The sequence below is a fragment of the Oratosquilla oratoria genome, chromosome 23 (genome assembly GCF_046742065.1).
Source record: "Oratosquilla oratoria isolate Oo_2021 chromosome 23, ASM4674206v1, whole genome shotgun sequence".
Lineage (NCBI taxonomy): Eukaryota > Metazoa > Arthropoda > Malacostraca > Stomatopoda > Squillidae > Oratosquilla > Oratosquilla oratoria.
In genome coordinates, this window is record NC_134799.1 from 53,955,012 (window position 1) to 53,971,328 (window position 16,317).

The window sequence follows — 16,317 nt, forward strand, 5'->3', positions numbered from 1 at the left end:
CCTAGGTCCTTCTCATTTTTAACTTTTTTGATTCTTTCTTCTCCCAATTTATATGATCCTGTTATTCTGTTTTTTATTTTTCCAAATTCCATTATACTACACTTTTTAGTATTGAACTCCATCTACCACTTCCTACTCCATTCCCAGACTTTATTTAGATCACTCTGTAGTGATTCACAATCTTCTTCCGTGTTCACTTTTTTAATAGTTTTGCATCATCTGCAAAGAAGCTTATATAACTTTCAATATCTTCATCCATATCATTAATATATATAGCAAACATTATTGGGGCCATAACTGTTCCTTGTGGAACACCTCTTATTACTTCATCCCAATTTGATTGATTTATGGAGTTTTTGGCTCGAAGGCCAAGCGCCGGAGCCGGTAGGCCATTCAGCGCATATTTATCTTTTAGTTTAAAAAATAAAATAAAAATAAAATTCAAGTAAAACAATTAAAACAATAGACATTCACGAACACACTTCAACAACACACACTCACAAGCATTCACACGCACAATTTTAAATTTCATAAAATAAATTTATGTCTTTTAAAAACTTTAAAACGTTCTTCACACAAGATTCCTCCCCTAAAATTTCTTTAAAAGATAAATCTATTAAGAATTTTGCCCTGCGCTTATTAGAGAATGCAGGACACTGAACTAAAATGTGTTTTATGGTCAAAACTACTTGGCAAGTGGGACATTAGGGGGCCAGCCTTTCTGCCCCACTTGCCATTAAAAAATTATGTGTAATGTAGGAATGGCCAATTCTCAGTCTTGTCAAGACAATGCTTGACCTTCTGTCCAAAGGAGGACACTTCCAAGGGTACACTAAGGGATGAATTTCTTTTAATTTATAACTGCCGTCCAGCCTTGTCCATTGCTCTTGCCACTTCTTCATTGTATAACAATGGATCACTTGTTTCAAGTCCGTATGTGGGACTTTTCGGTCTGCTATATGGGTGAGCCTAGTGGCGGCTTTGGCTGCAGCATCGGCCTTTTCATTTCCAGTGACACCCACATGGGACGGCACCCAGCAAAAGTTTACTTTTATCTTCTTTCTGTTGTTTATGAGAATCAGCCATTCCTGTATTTCTTGCACTAAAAAATTATGAGGCAACAAATTATTTGCAGAGGATAGAACGCTCATGGAATCCGTAAAAATAACAACGTTCCTACCACACGGAGCAGAATTAAAAACAAACTTCAGGGCGTTGCTGACTGCCAGCAGTTCAGCAGTAAAAACAGAGCTAAAATCAGGCAACTTTCTCTTTAAAACTGTGCTATCAGTTACAACATCACAACCAACACCGTCTTGGGATTTTGATCCATCTGTATAAATAAAAATTGCATCAGCATGTACTAATAAATGTTCTAAAAATTCATTTTTTAGCCCTACAGCAGTTCTGTTTTTCTTCTTTTTAAGAGGACATATTTCAGTGGGGCATCGGTTTCAAGGAGGGAATTTGGGAGGCGTGATCTCAGCAATTGTGTTAGGAACAAGTCCTACCTTCTCTGTCCCAACTTCACATCTCACTTCTAAAGGTTTCGGCAGAGTACTTTTCCTTGGAGCTCTGTCTACCGGCTGCTTTACAAATTTGAAGTTTGGATTCTGTTTGGATGTCAAGACACGAGATATATATCTAAGGCTTAATTCCTCCCTGCGAATATACAGGGGAGGAATTCCTGCGTCCACATACAAGCTATCCACTGGAGATGTTCTATAGGCTCCCGAACAGATCCGTAAAGCCATATTGTGGACTATATCAAGCTTCTTCAGTGAACTTTTACATGCCGATCCATAAATTTGACATCCGTAATCCATTTTGCTAAGGAGCAATGTTTGGTAAAGCCTTATTAAAGTTTCACGATCTGCTCCCCAGTTGAAACCAGACACTACTTTTAGCATATTAAGTCTCTGTTTGACAGTGTATACAACCTCGTTTATGTGATTTGTGAATGTCAACCTTTTATCCAATACCAGACCCAAGTATTTTACTTGATCTTCATACGGTAATATGACACCCTCTAAGAATAGTGTTGATATTTCTTCCTTGCGTCTTAGTCTGGAAAACCTTATGGCTTTGTTTTTTTCAGCAGAGAATCTGAAGCCCCTGCAATTAGCCCATGTTGTTGCTAAGTTAATAACCTCTTGAATCTTTTGGCCCGTTTATAATGTTGTCGATTTGCTGCACACAATAGCGAAGTCATCACCATAAGCCAATCCATGAACTCCTGTGGGAACTTGTTCTAATAAACTATTAATGGCTATGCTGAAGAGTGTAGGACTCAGAACACTTCCTTGGGGAATCCCTTCCTCTTGAAGATATGCACAAGAGAAAGAAGAGCCCACTCGGACTTTTAGATAACGGTCAGATAAGAAGTCCTTTAAACAATTGAACATATTACCCCCGATACCCCACTCTGCAACTTGCTTCGTAGGCATTTTTCAAGTCAAAAAACACACCAATGCTAGAGTTCTGAATTGTGAAGGCATTCTGAATCTCACGAGTGATAAAAAGTAAGGGGTCCAGAGTGCACTTATTTCTTCTAAATCCAAACTGTCTGTTAGATAGCAGATTTTTAGATTCCAAAAACCAAACTAAACGCGTATTAACCATTCTTTCATAGATCTTAAAAATGCAGCTTGTGAGAGCAATAGGTCTGTAACTTTGTGGGTCATGAGGGTCTTTTCTTGCCTTTAAGATTCCTATGATGATTGAAGTCTTCCAAGATTTAGGAGAAGATCCACAAGACCAAAATTTGTTCAGCACATTTAAAAGGAATTTCTTCGACGATATGGATAAGTGACCAACCATGGAATAAAGAATGTCATCCTCTCCAGGAGAGGTTGGGGAGGATAGAGATAAAGCATGATCCATTTCATCCAAGGTGAAGAGAAGATTATATGCCTCCGAGTTCGTATTGGTAGGAGGAATAATCGTCGTCTTGGCTCTAATTCCTCTGAAATCATCTGAATAATGTAGTGGGCTTGAAATATCAGCATAATGTCTTCCAAAAGCCTCTGCTACTTCTCTTGTATCTGATATAAAACAGTCATTTATCTTCAGAATGGGTAAGGGAGATGGAGTAAACTTTCCTTGTAATTTTCGAATCCTATTCCATACTAAGGTAGGGGAAGAATCATATTTCAATTCGCTAATATATTTAATGAAGGATTCCCTCCTTGCTTTCTTGAAGATTTTCTTCTGCTTTGCTCGAGCTCTTCTGTACGTTATCTTATTGACTAAACAAGGGTATCTCCGATATCTCTTATAGCAAGTTCTTGTAATCTTTCTGCTTATAGCACATTCATCGCTCCACCAGGGGACTACTGGGCGTTGAGGTTTACCAGCTGTCCTAGGAATGGAAGAGAAAGCACCAGAGAGTATCATGTCTACCAGGTAGTCATATGCATCACAGTTACTACCAAAATCACTAGTCTTATAATTAATCTCTGTGGATCTCCTAAATAATTCCCAATTAGCCTCTCCTGTCTTCCATTTAGGTAAGCAACAGGAGGGAGTGTTCTTTAAATATTTGATATGGATAGGCCAGTGGTCGCTACCATGTAATTCTTCATCTATTGACCAACTGTAGTCTAATCTTAAGGATGATGAACAAATAGTTAGGTCTATAGCAGAACTTGAGTTGTGAAAGACATCAAACCTAGTTTTGGAACAGTCATTCATCAAAATGACATCATTACTATCAATAAATTCTTCAATTATATTGCCCCAGGGGTCACACCTTGATTCACCCCATAGAGGATGCTTGGCGTTAAAGTCACCCATTAGAATAAAAGGCTCAGGGAGCTGGTCAACCAAAGATTGTAGGTCATTTAACTCAAACTGACGGGGGTGCTTATATATGTCTACGAGTCGATCTTCCAGTTCAGGTTCCAAATATAAAGAACATAAAGTGATCCATTTAGTGGTAAAGATTTGTACTGCACAAGCCTGCAACACCGAATGTAGCTGGACACTTCTGTGGTTTACACATTTCTTAACAATGATACCAGTACCTCCATGGGCACGGCCCCCAATCATAGGAGATCTGTAAAATTTATAATTAAGTCCAACATTAGGGGATAAATTGCCAAGCATAGTTTCTTGGAGACAAAAAACAGACACATCATGTTCTTTAAAGAGAATCCCAACCTGCTCTCGATGAGAATTAAAACCTTGCATATTCCATTGAATTATGGACATTATACTGTTTTCTTTTTCTTTTTTGGGTCTACTGGTCTGGTAAGAGAAGTCTGGGAGAGAGAGGGTTTACAAGGTGGGTTCTTTTCTAATTTCTTTGCTTTCGCGGGTGGCATCCTCCTCTCTGACGATGGTCCGACCGACGATGTAGAGTTCGGGCTATTAGTTTCTTTCTTAGATTGTTTATCGCGATTTGGGGTAGAGGATGGAGATGGGGGTGGACTGTGGAGTCTTTTACTGCGCACAGCTTCAGACTCCATAGTTTCGCTTCTGTGTGCCTCGACTGAGTGAGGCACAACAGTCCGTGATCCCTTTATTGGGGAGCCCCTCGAGTTTGGAAGTTTGACTGATTGAGAGGAGGCTTTATTAGAGGAACCCTGTGGGGTCCCAGCAATGAGAACTTTAGGTGCCCCTCTAGATGGGGCAGGAGGCATTCCCTCAACTGGGGATGGGAGAACCTCCGCAGAGTAGGGTTGACGAGTACTACAATTTCCAACTTGTGGGGAAGACCGATTTGGTCTAGTAGTGACTCTTTCACGCTGAGGCTTGGGTTCAGCATTTCCTTGATCCTCATTGCTTCTGTGCACCTCTACCGAGTGAGGCACACTAGTCAGCAATCCCTCTACTGGGGAATCCCCCAAGTCTGGAAGAGAGATTGCCTGAGAGGAGGCTTCATTACAAGAAGCCTGTGAGGTTTCTACAATAGAAACCTTAGGTGCCCCTCCAGATGGGGCAGGGGACACCCCTTCAACAAGGGGTGAGGAAACCTCCGCACAGGAGGCTTCAGAAGTACTAGAAATTCCTACTTGAGAAGAAGAAAGACCATTAGGTTTCATAGTTACACTTTTACACTGAGGCTTGGGTTCAGTGTTAACAGAACCATTCATATTGGCATTTTTATTTCTATTGCCTTCTACTGTTGGCTGATCCACTTTACTATTTGTTTTAACAACATCACTGTATCTTTTGGAATTACTTAATAGTCTTTTAGCATATTCTACACTTACATGTTCTGCATGAGCTTTTAGTAGTATTTCCTGTTCCTTCTTATAAATTACACAGTTCTTATTTCTGGCATCATGCTCTTCTTTACAATTTATACAAACTGTTGGGCGGGAACAATCCCCATGTTCAGGCTGAGCACATATCAAACACATTTTGTCCCTTGCACATCTGCGGGAAGGATGGCCAAAACCATAGCAGTTAAAGCACTGAAGGGGACGGGGCTTAAACTGCTTCACATAAACAATTTATTTTTCTATCTCTACATAATGAGGTACATCTTCACCAGAAAAATTTAGGATAATCATAGAAGAACGAGGGATTTTAGCAACCTTCCAAACATTAGTTGGGCACATTTCTAAAATCTCTTCTTCATCAAAGTCATACAGATCTCTATTAAAAATTACCCCTTTGGCATAACTAAAGGTGTAGTGGGGTTTAACTTCCTTAATCTCCGATTTCTGTTTCAAGTTGAGCACCATGGCAGCTTGTTCATAAGATTTTACATGAATTAAGAAGGAATTTCTTCCAAATCGTGATACCTGCGAGTTATTCAAATTACCACAGCCAAGGTGACTCTTCAAGAATCTTCTAAACTCGAACAAGTTAGCACGTTCTTTTGCAAGAGTGATAATGAGCCACTTAGCTGGGTTGGGAGGTCTCTGCACATTTTCCTTCCTTTCCTCTACCAGGATTTCTGGATAAAAGATATCCAAGTTAGGTGGCACTCTACCAACAAGTTGGGCTGAAGATTCATTCTCATTACAATTATTATAATCCAAGCAGGCAGCAGCTGCATCCTGATTAGAAAGAAATGAGATCCACACTAGCCAAGCTTTAAAGTTGTCAGTTAGTTTAACTCTGATCTCTTTAATTTGTCCAAATTTACGGAACTTTTCATATAAGTCTGTATAACTCTTATCAAGAGAGACATATTGTAAATGCAAGATTCTATGACTATTAGGGGCAGCATTTGATTGATTGATTTTACCGAAGTCCTTTTTCAAGCCAGAGTCGTCAACTGGGTTTTTTATTTTTGTTGAGTCAATATTGTCAACATTAGGATTGGCAATATTAGGAGAGGGATCGGGGGGTTTAGGAGGAGGATCAGGTAGTGGTGGAGGTTTAGAACATTCTGTTTCAACAGCCGCCATCATCGTGTATATTTATGAGGCCACACCATATATTGAGAAAGAAAAATCAGTGCATAGAAGGAAGATACTGCAGTTGCCCGTTGCCACGCACAATAAAAGAAAAGTCTCTGCAGAGTCGGGAGGTTCCAGAAACGACTATTTACACATGCAGGGCCTCGGAGGTGAGTTTGAGACTTTGTCAACCCGGGGTTTGTCCTCTTTTGTTTTGTCCCATTTAGGATGGGTCCGGCGTAGTCACTCTGCATGTGTACTGGATAGGGAGAAAGGAAGTCAGCAGCCTAGTACCTACCTCACAAACATGCATTCCCCAGTCGGTGGGCTTTCGGCCCTCGCCCCCACTTGACTGGGTTCAGACATGTAGCTTGGAAGGCACCAAGATACCAGAACCTTCCTTAACAAGTATTAGAGAAAGATGGTGAAAAAGGAGAGTAGGGTAGCAAATATGAAGGATAGGGATAGGGGAATTCACAAAGGAAAAGGGTGAGGGACCCCCTATCTATTCACTACCCCAAAAACCTCATCCTAAAACAACTGTCATAGGATGAGGGCGACAAATCCTACGAATATTCCAGTCCATAATCAGTGCCAAGCTAGGGTCGTCAACAAAAAAGAGTTTTGGCTCAGTTTTCGTCTGGTAGCTCGGGGCTGACCTCTCCAGTATGGTTGCACCTGGCTGGCACAGCTCAGCCCGTCCTTACTACACGGAAGCCCCCCCACTACATCAAAGTACTGGGCCTCGGGGGGGCATCCCAATTTGAGTGTTTGTCTCTTATCACTACTCTCATTTTTCTTTCTTGCAAAAAGTCTTCCATCCATTTAAGCAATTTGCCCTGTATTCCTCCTTCGGTTTCTAATTTCTTAAGCAACTTCTTATGTGGTACTTTGTCAAAAGCTTTTTTTAGATCTAGAAATGCACAATCAACCCATCCATCTCTTTCTTGTATTATATCTATTAGCCTTGAATAGAAACATATTAAATTGGTGACGCATGATCGTCCTTGTCTGAATCCAAATTGTCTTGGATTTAGCACATTGTTTTTATATATATATATATATATATATATATATATATATATATATATATATATATATATATATTTTTCCAATCTTCTGGGACTTTTCCTTCTTTCAAGGAACTGTTTATAATGCTATGTATTTTGTCTGCCAGTTCATTCCTACATTCTTTCAAAATCCAGTTTGCTATTTCATCTGGTCCATGCGATTTTCTGACATCAAGATTACTCAAGTGTTTCATTATTTCATTCTTTGTTACTTCTATTTCTTTCATGGGGGGGGGGGACTTTCTCTTTCCATTCGATCTTCCCATGTTGTATGTTCTCCCTTGTAAACATTGATTTAAAATGCTTGTTCATAATTTCCGCCATTTCTATTTCCTCTGTGTATTCAACTCCTTGTCTTAATTTCTCCAAATCTTGTTTGTTTTTCAGTTTGTTGTTTACGAATCTGTAAAATAATTTTGGTTGATCTTTACATTTTTCTATGAGATTTTTTTCATATTTTCTCTTTTCCTCTCTGCACACTTGTACATATTCATTTCTATAACAAGTATATATTTTCCATTTTTCAGGTCTTTTGTCTTTCTTCATTTTGGTCCAAGCTTTATCTCTTTTGTCTTTTAACTCCCTACAACTTTTGTTGTACCAGCACTTTACATATTCTTTTTCTTGTTTTTGTCTTGGGACATATTTTTCCACTCCACTTTTATATTTTTTTTGTCAAAATATTCCATTTCTCTTCCAATGTTGTTTCTTCTTTGTATATTCCTTCCCAGTTTTCTTTTTGAAAGAATTCTCTTATTTTATCAAAGTTTGTTTTTTCATACATCATTCTTCCTTTTGTATATTGTTCATTTCTTTTCATGTATTTCTCCTCATTTAGTTCCAGTTCAATCAATATGTGGTCACTTTTACTTATTGGTGTTTTATATTCATTCTTTTCCACTATTCTAGGTTCAGATGTGATTATTAGGTCTAGTCTCGATGGTTCTTCCTCATTTCTATACCTAGTGTTCTCCTGTATCCACTGTGTCATTGTATTGTCAGTAATCATCTCAAGTAGAGCGTTTCCCCATGAGCCGTCTCCACCCTTTACTGTCATCTCTTCCCAGCAGACTTCTTTGCAATTAAAGTCGCCCATCATAACTATTCTTCCTCCATCTTCCATTATCTTATTTAATGTTATCTTTGTGTCTTCTAACATACTTTTATGTTCACTCTCTTCCCACGAGGCCGTTTTTGGAGGCACATAATTTATCACAAACTTTCTGCTCTTCTTATCTCTGTCTTCCACTTGGATCATAATCATCTTTAACGTATTCTTTCCATATGTGACACACATCACATTTATATCCTAGTTTTCTTTTTGAAAGAATTCTCTTATTTTATCAAAGTTTGTTTTTTCATACATCATTCTTCCTTTTCTGTATTGTTCATTTCTTTTCATGTATTTTTCTTCATTTAGTTCCAGTTCAATCAATATGTGGTCACTTTTACTTATTGGTGTTTTATATTCAATCTTGTCCACTATTCTAGGTTCAGATGTAATTATTAGGTCTAGTCTCGATGGTTCTTCTTCATTTCTATACCTAGTGTTCTCCTGTATCCACTGTGTCATTGTATTGTCAGTAATCATCTCAAGTAGAGCGTTTCCCCATGAGCCGTCTCCACCCTTTACTGTCATCTCTTCCCAGCAGATTTCTTTGCAATTAAAGTCGCCCATCATAACTATTTTTCCTCCATCTTCCATTATCTTATTTAATGTTATCTTTGTGTCCTCTAACATACTTTTATGTTCACTCTCTTCCCACGAGGCTGTTTTTGGAGGCACATAATTTATCACAAACTTTCTGCTCTTCTTATCTCTGTCTTCCACTTCGATCATAATCATCTCTACTGTATTCTTTCCATATGTGACACACCTCACGTTTATATCCTTCTTAGTCAGGAACATAACTCCATCCCCTTGCTTTGTCTCTCTGTTTCTAATCCAATAATTATATGCATCATGTCCTACACTGTTGGGTGGTAGTGGACCTTTTAATTTTGTTTCTACAATTCCCATTATGTCCGGTTCTTTTTCCTTCAAATAATCATTCAGCTCATTCAATCCTGTTATTAATCCATCTATATTTGTGTAAGACACTCTCAGTTTTCTGCCACATCCATTGTGTTCTCTGTTACCCTTTTGTTTTTCTCTTGTATGTCGAATTTCCTTAGTTTCATATTCATTACTCTCCAATAGAATCTCTCTTTTTCTGACTCTGTTCTGTTCTCGTTTTTTCCTTAGCTTCAAGTCTTTTCTTTTTTTCTTCCTCTCTTTCCTCTTTATTCATTTCCCTTTTTATCCATACCTTTTTATATTGTTCACTTGTTGCTAGTTTCCCTGTTTTGGATAAGATATTCTCTGCCGTCGTTTGTGACCTGAATTTAATCTTAATTGGTCTGGTCTTATCTGTACTATACTTTCCGAGTCTAAACTTCTCTTCGATTTGTTTCATTATTTCTGGTTCATCTTCCTGAACTAATTGTAGTAAACTGTTTACTTTTTCATTTTCCTCTTTGATTCTTGAGGTTCTATCTGGGTTATGTTTCTCTTCCATTCCTAATATAATTATACATTTCTTTTTGTCTGCTAAGTCTCTTACAATATTCTCCTTCTGTCTCATCACTTTGATAACTGAGTCTTCAGTTTGTTCTTTCATTTGCTGTTTAATTATATCAGTAAATGCAACTTTACTGTTTTCTTGGATTGTCTTCCAACCCTTAACATCTTTAGCTATGGCCTCTTTGTTTTCTTTATTATTCCTCTTTAATTCTTCATTCTCCTCTTTTACTTCTTTTAACTGTCTTTTTAGTTCTTCTATTTCCTTAATTAAGTTTTTGTTTGCCCTCTCTAGTGCTTCCAATCTTTCAACCCTTTCAGCCATTTTTGACATTCTACCGAACCTACTCTCCCAATGTTCAGTCATTTGTTCAAGTTTTTCTTCGAGTCTTGCCAGTCGGGGGAGGTTGGTATCCTCCCCCCCCCCTCCTTAAATCCCTGGAAATTATTATCCTCACCTTCTATTGTGCTACTCATATCTATGTTTCTAATCTTTACATTTTTGTTAGACCCTTCATCGTCACTAAACTGGTCCGGCCCTCTTTTGTTTACATGGTGTCTGCCTGCCTGGGCCAAGTCCTTTCCTTCCTCATTTTCTTCCATTTCCCTCAGTAATCCCTCCCCTTCTCCTTTTTCCTCACTTTCCCACTACACCACGAGCAATTCCCCCCCCTGTAAATACAATAGGTACTTCCTTTGCTTTGGGATCCACGAAAATTTCACTTTTTCTTCAGAACGTCCTCTACGCCGTCCGTTCGGTGAAGTGTGTGTGTGTATGTGTGTGTGTGTGTGTGTGTGTGTGTGTGTGTGTGTGTGTGTGTGTGTGTGTGTGTGTGTGTGTGTGTGTGTGTGTGCGCGCGCGCGTGTTATGAGGTTTGCATAGTGAACAAAATAAGTAATTACTCGGGGATGGTTCCGACCTCCGCTCATGTAGCCCTGCTCTGGCACGATCGTCTTCAGCCGACATCCCATCCAGATTGGATCCTCCGGGCTGTGGTCCTTCAACATATGCCGTAGGTTCTCAATCACTACATATCTGCCGGATAGACATTATGGTTGAATTATAGCTAAACTGTGCCTATTTCTATTTGATATGCTGTTCTCTGAATGGGAAAGAAAAAAAAAAGGGAAGAGAGAGGATGAGTAAAGAGAAGATGAAGGGTAGTTATACAAAACTGTCTATTTGCTGTTATGTAGTATGTAAATTTCTCTCTCATCTTTTTAAACTATGTCATCCACTCTTTAAATCCCTCCTCAAAACCAATCACGAGCGCAGTTCCATTCACAAACAAAAACTAATTAATATACCTTTTTCTTCTGTTCTCACCTACTGACCATAAACCCCTGCCTAGTACTCCTTCATCTTACTCCTATACTATCCCAACTAGATATACCTTGAACAATCATGGCGACTTCACAACCCTGGTACAACACCAAATTCACCTCAAACCATTCTCTTTCTTCGTTCCTCACATATGCCCTACTACTCATGTAATATTATTGACTGCCTTCAGTAGACTTCCTCCTATTCTATATGCTGCAACACGCTTCACAGAACTCCTTTAACACTAATACACACCTTACAGTTTATGAAAACCCAAAAGTTCCTTACATCTCTTATTACAAATATACATACATACATTATATATATATATATATATATATATATATATATATATATATTTATATATATTTATATATATATATATATACATATATATATATATAGATGTATATATATACTATATATATACTGTATATATATATATATATATATATATATATATATGTATGCATGTATTACGCAGTATCATCCTCTTTTGAACCTGCATTGTTTTTTCCAGCCTTCCCCTCTCCTCTCCATCTCGTCCTCTCAATCAGCACGCGTCCATATACTTTACCGATAATAATCAACAGAATTATCTCTCTAAAACTACATTAATATTTGTCTCCCTTCCCCTTATGATGTGTATCTATACATGCACTTTTCTAATCCATTGAAACACTTCCTTCCCTCAAACACACAATGAACCAGCTCACCATTTATCCCTGTACCATTATCAGACAGTCCCTATGACACTCATCTATTTCAAATTCTTTTCCAGTTTCGGATTCTTCCAGTGCTAGTTATTTTTTTAATCATCTCGTCGTTCTCACTCACCATGGTCATTCTATTCGCATCTACTGCCACAAAGTCTCCGTCCTCCGCTACCAACGAATGTATATTTTCTCCCTTTACCCTCTCCTCTCTTCCTGACTCTCCTCATTGTACTTTTTCCCTGTCTTATATATATATATATATATATATATATATATAATGTATAGTGTGTGTGTGTGTGTGTGTGTGTGTGTGTGTGTGTGTGTGTGTGTGTGTGTGTGTGTGTGTGTGTGTGTGTGTGTGTGTGGATAATTATATAATGAATATTCAGATATATCAATAGATAAACAAATAATAAAAAATAAACAAATAAATAAACTAATACACACACACACACATACACACACGCACACACCCACGCGCGCACACCCACAAATAAATAAATAAGCTAATACACACACACACACACACACACACACACACACACACACACACACACACACACACACACACACACATGTATGTATATATATAAACATATGTATACATACACATGTATATTTATACATTTATACATATACATACACACACACAATTATATATATTTATATATATATTTATATATATATATATATATAGATATATCTTTACACACACACACACACACACACACACACACACACACACACACACACACACACACACACACACACACACACACTTCAGCGAATGGACGGCTTGGATGACGTTCTGAAGTAAACTGAAGTCTGTGGATCCCAACGCAAAGAGAAGTGCCTAGTGTTTTTACAGGGTGGGGGGGAAATTGCTCGTGGAGTAGTGGGAAAGTAGGGAAAGAGGAAAAGGGGAGGGATTACTGAGGGAAATGGAAGGAAATGAGGAGGGAGTAGACTTGGCCCAGCCAGACAAGCGAAAGGTAAACAAAAGACTGAGTGATGATGAAATGTCTAATAAAAATGTAAAGATTAGAAGTATAGAGAGGAGCAATACAGTAGAAAGTGACGAGAATATGTTCCAGGGATTTAAAGAGGGTGGGGGGGACACAACACAACCCCCCCCGACTGATAAGACTAGAGGAGAGAGTTGATAAGGTGATCGAGGACTTGGAAAGTAGGTTAGGTAATGTTGACTCCATTTTCCAGAGAATTGAAAGGTTGGAACAACTAGAGAAGGCAAACAGAAACTTAACTGATGAAATAGAGGACCTAAAAAGACAGTTAAGAAATGTAAAGGAGGAGAATGAGAAATTGAAGAAGAATAGTAATGAAAACAGAGAGACAATAGCTAAAGAAGCTAAAACTTGGAGAACAACCCAAGAAGGGAATAAGGTTTCATTCACTGACATAGTCAAACAGCAATTGAAAGAACATAATGAAGACTCAGTTATTAAAGTGATGAGACAGAAGGAGAATATAGTAAGAGAATTAGCTGACAAAAAGAAATGTATAATTATATTAGGAATGGAAGAGAAACATAACCCAGATAGAACCGCAAGAATCAAGCAGGAAAATGAAAGAGTAAGCAGTTTATTAAAATTAGTCCAGGAAGATGAACCAGAAATTATAAAGGAAATTGAGGAAAAATTCAGACTCGGAAAATATAGTACAGATAAGACCAGACCAATTAAGATTAAATTCAGGTCACAAACAACGGCAGAGAAAATTCTATCCAAAACAGGGAAACTAGCAACAAATGATCAATATAAAAAGGTATGGATAAAAAGAGAAATGAATAAGGAGGAAAGAGAGGCAGAAAAGCAGAAAAGACTTGAAGCTAAGGCAAAAAACGAGGAAAGAACGGAGTCAGAGAAAGAGAGATTCTATTGGAGAGTAGTGAACATGAAAATAAAGCAGTTCGACATACAAAAGAAAAACATAAGGGAAACAGAGAACACAATGGAAGTGGCAGAAAACTAAGAGCGTCTTACACAAATATAGATGGATTGATAACAGGATTGAATGAACTGAATGATTATTTGAAGGAAAAAGAACCGGACATAATGGGAATTGTAGAAACAAAATTAAAAGGCCCATTACCACCCAATAGTGTAGGACATGATGCATACAATTATTGGATTAGAAACAGAGAGAAAAAACAAGGGGGTGGAGTTATGTTCCTGACTAAGAAGGATATAAACGTGAAAGGTGTCATATATGGAAAGAATACAGTAGAGATGATTATGATCGAAGTGGAAGACCGAGATAAGAAGAGCAGAAAATTTGTGATCAATTATGTGCCTCCGAAAACAGCCTCATGGGAGGAGAGTGAACATAAAAGTATGTTAGAGGACACAAAGATAGCATTAACTAAAATAATGGAAGACGGAGGAAGAATAGTTATGATGGGCGACTTTAATTGCAAAGAAATCTGCTGGGAAGAAATGATAGTAAAGAGTGGTGATGACTCATGGGGAAATGCTCTACTTGAGATGATTACTGACCATTCAATGACACAATGGATACAAGAGAACACTAGGTATAGAAATGAAGAAGAACCATCGAGACTAGACTTAATAATTACATCTGAACCTAGAATAGTGGACAAGATTGAATATAAAACACCAATAGGTAAAAGTGACCACATATTGATTGAACTGGAACTTAATTAATAAAAATTTATTAAAAGAAATTAACAATATAGAAAAGGAAGAATGATGTATGAAAAAACAAACTTTGATAAAATAAGAGAATTCTTCCAACAAGAAAACTGGGAAGAAATATACAAAGAAGAAACATCAGTGGAAGAGAAATGGAATATTTTGACAAAAATTTACAAAATAGGAGTGGAAAAGTATGTCCCGAGCCAAAAACAAGAAAAAGAATATGTAAAATGCTGGTACAACAAAAGTTGTAGGGAGTTAAAAGACAAAAGAGACAAAGCCTGGACCAGATGGAAAAAAGACAGAAGACCTGAAAAATGGAAAATATATACTGGTTATAGAAATGAATATGTACAAAAATGCAGAGAGGAAAAAAGAAAATATGAAAAAGATGTTATAGAAAAGTGTAAAGATCAACCAAAACTATTCTACAGATTTGTAAACAATAAACTGAAAAACAAACAAGACTTGGAGAAATTAAGACAAGGAGGAGTTGAATACACTGAGGAAATGGAAATGGCGGAAATTATGAACAAACATTTTAAATCAGTGTTTACAAGGGAAAATATACAACCTGAAGAGATTGAGTGGAAAGAAAAAGTCCCCCCTATGGAAGAAATAGAAGTAACAAAGAATGAAATATTGACACACTTGGGTAATTTTGATGTCAGAAAATCGCATGGGCCAGATGAAATAGCAAACTGGATTCTGAAAGAATGCAGGAATGAACTGGCAGACAAAATACATAGCATAATAAGCAGTTCCTTAAAAGAAGGAAAAGTTCCAGAAGACTGGAAAAAAGCAAATATAGTACCTATATATAAAGGAGGAAATAAAGAAGAACCTACCAACTATAGACCAGTCTCTCTAACAAGTACAATAGCAAAAATTTGTGAAAGAATGATCAAAAATAGATGGGTAAAATACTTGGAAAAAAACAACGTACTAAATCCAAGGCAATTTGGATTCAGACAAGGACGATCATGCGTCACCAATTTAATATGTTTCTATTCAAGGCTAATAGATATAATACAAGAAAGAGATGGATGGGCTGATTGTGCATTTCTAGACCTAAAAAAAGCTTTTGACAAAGTACCACATAAGAAGTTGCTTAAGAAATTAGAATATGAAGGAGGAATACAAGGTAAATTACTAAATTGGATGGAAGACTTTTTGCAAGAAAGAAAAATGAGAGTAGTGATAAGAGACCAGCACTCAAAATGGAATGAAGTAATAAGCGGTGTCCCGCAGGGAACAGTTCTGGCCCCAATAATGTTTGCTATATATATTAATGATATGGATGAAGGAATTGAAAGCTATATGAGCTTCTTTGCAGATGATGCAAAACTACTGAAAAGAGTGAAAACTGAAGAAGATTGTGAATCACTACAGAGAGATCTAAATAAAGTACAAGAATGGAGTAGGAAGTGGGAGATGGAGTTCAATACAAAAAAGTGTAGTATAATGGAATTTGGAAAAAGCAAAAACAGAATAACAGGATCATATAATTTGGGAGAAGAAGGAATAAAAAAAGTAGAAAATGAGAAGGACCTGGGAGTCATTGTTATGAATAATATGTCACCTGAGAAACATATAAAAAAGATTTTTGGAGAAAC

The 16,317-nt window shown here is 37.5% G+C and overlaps 1 protein-coding gene across 1 annotated transcript in view; it reads right to left on the reverse strand.

The window, feature by feature from the left end:
• Positions 1–16,317, reverse strand: part of LOC143037818 (glycoprotein-N-acetylgalactosamine 3-beta-galactosyltransferase 1-like) — a 67,016-nt gene that overhangs the window by 13,085 nt on the left and 37,614 nt on the right. Inside the window, exon 8 of the mRNA XM_076206376.1 lies at positions 10,907–11,022. Coding sequence (XP_076062491.1) covers positions 10,907–11,022 — 116 coding nt within the window. The remainder of the gene's footprint in view (positions 1–10,906; positions 11,023–16,317) is intronic.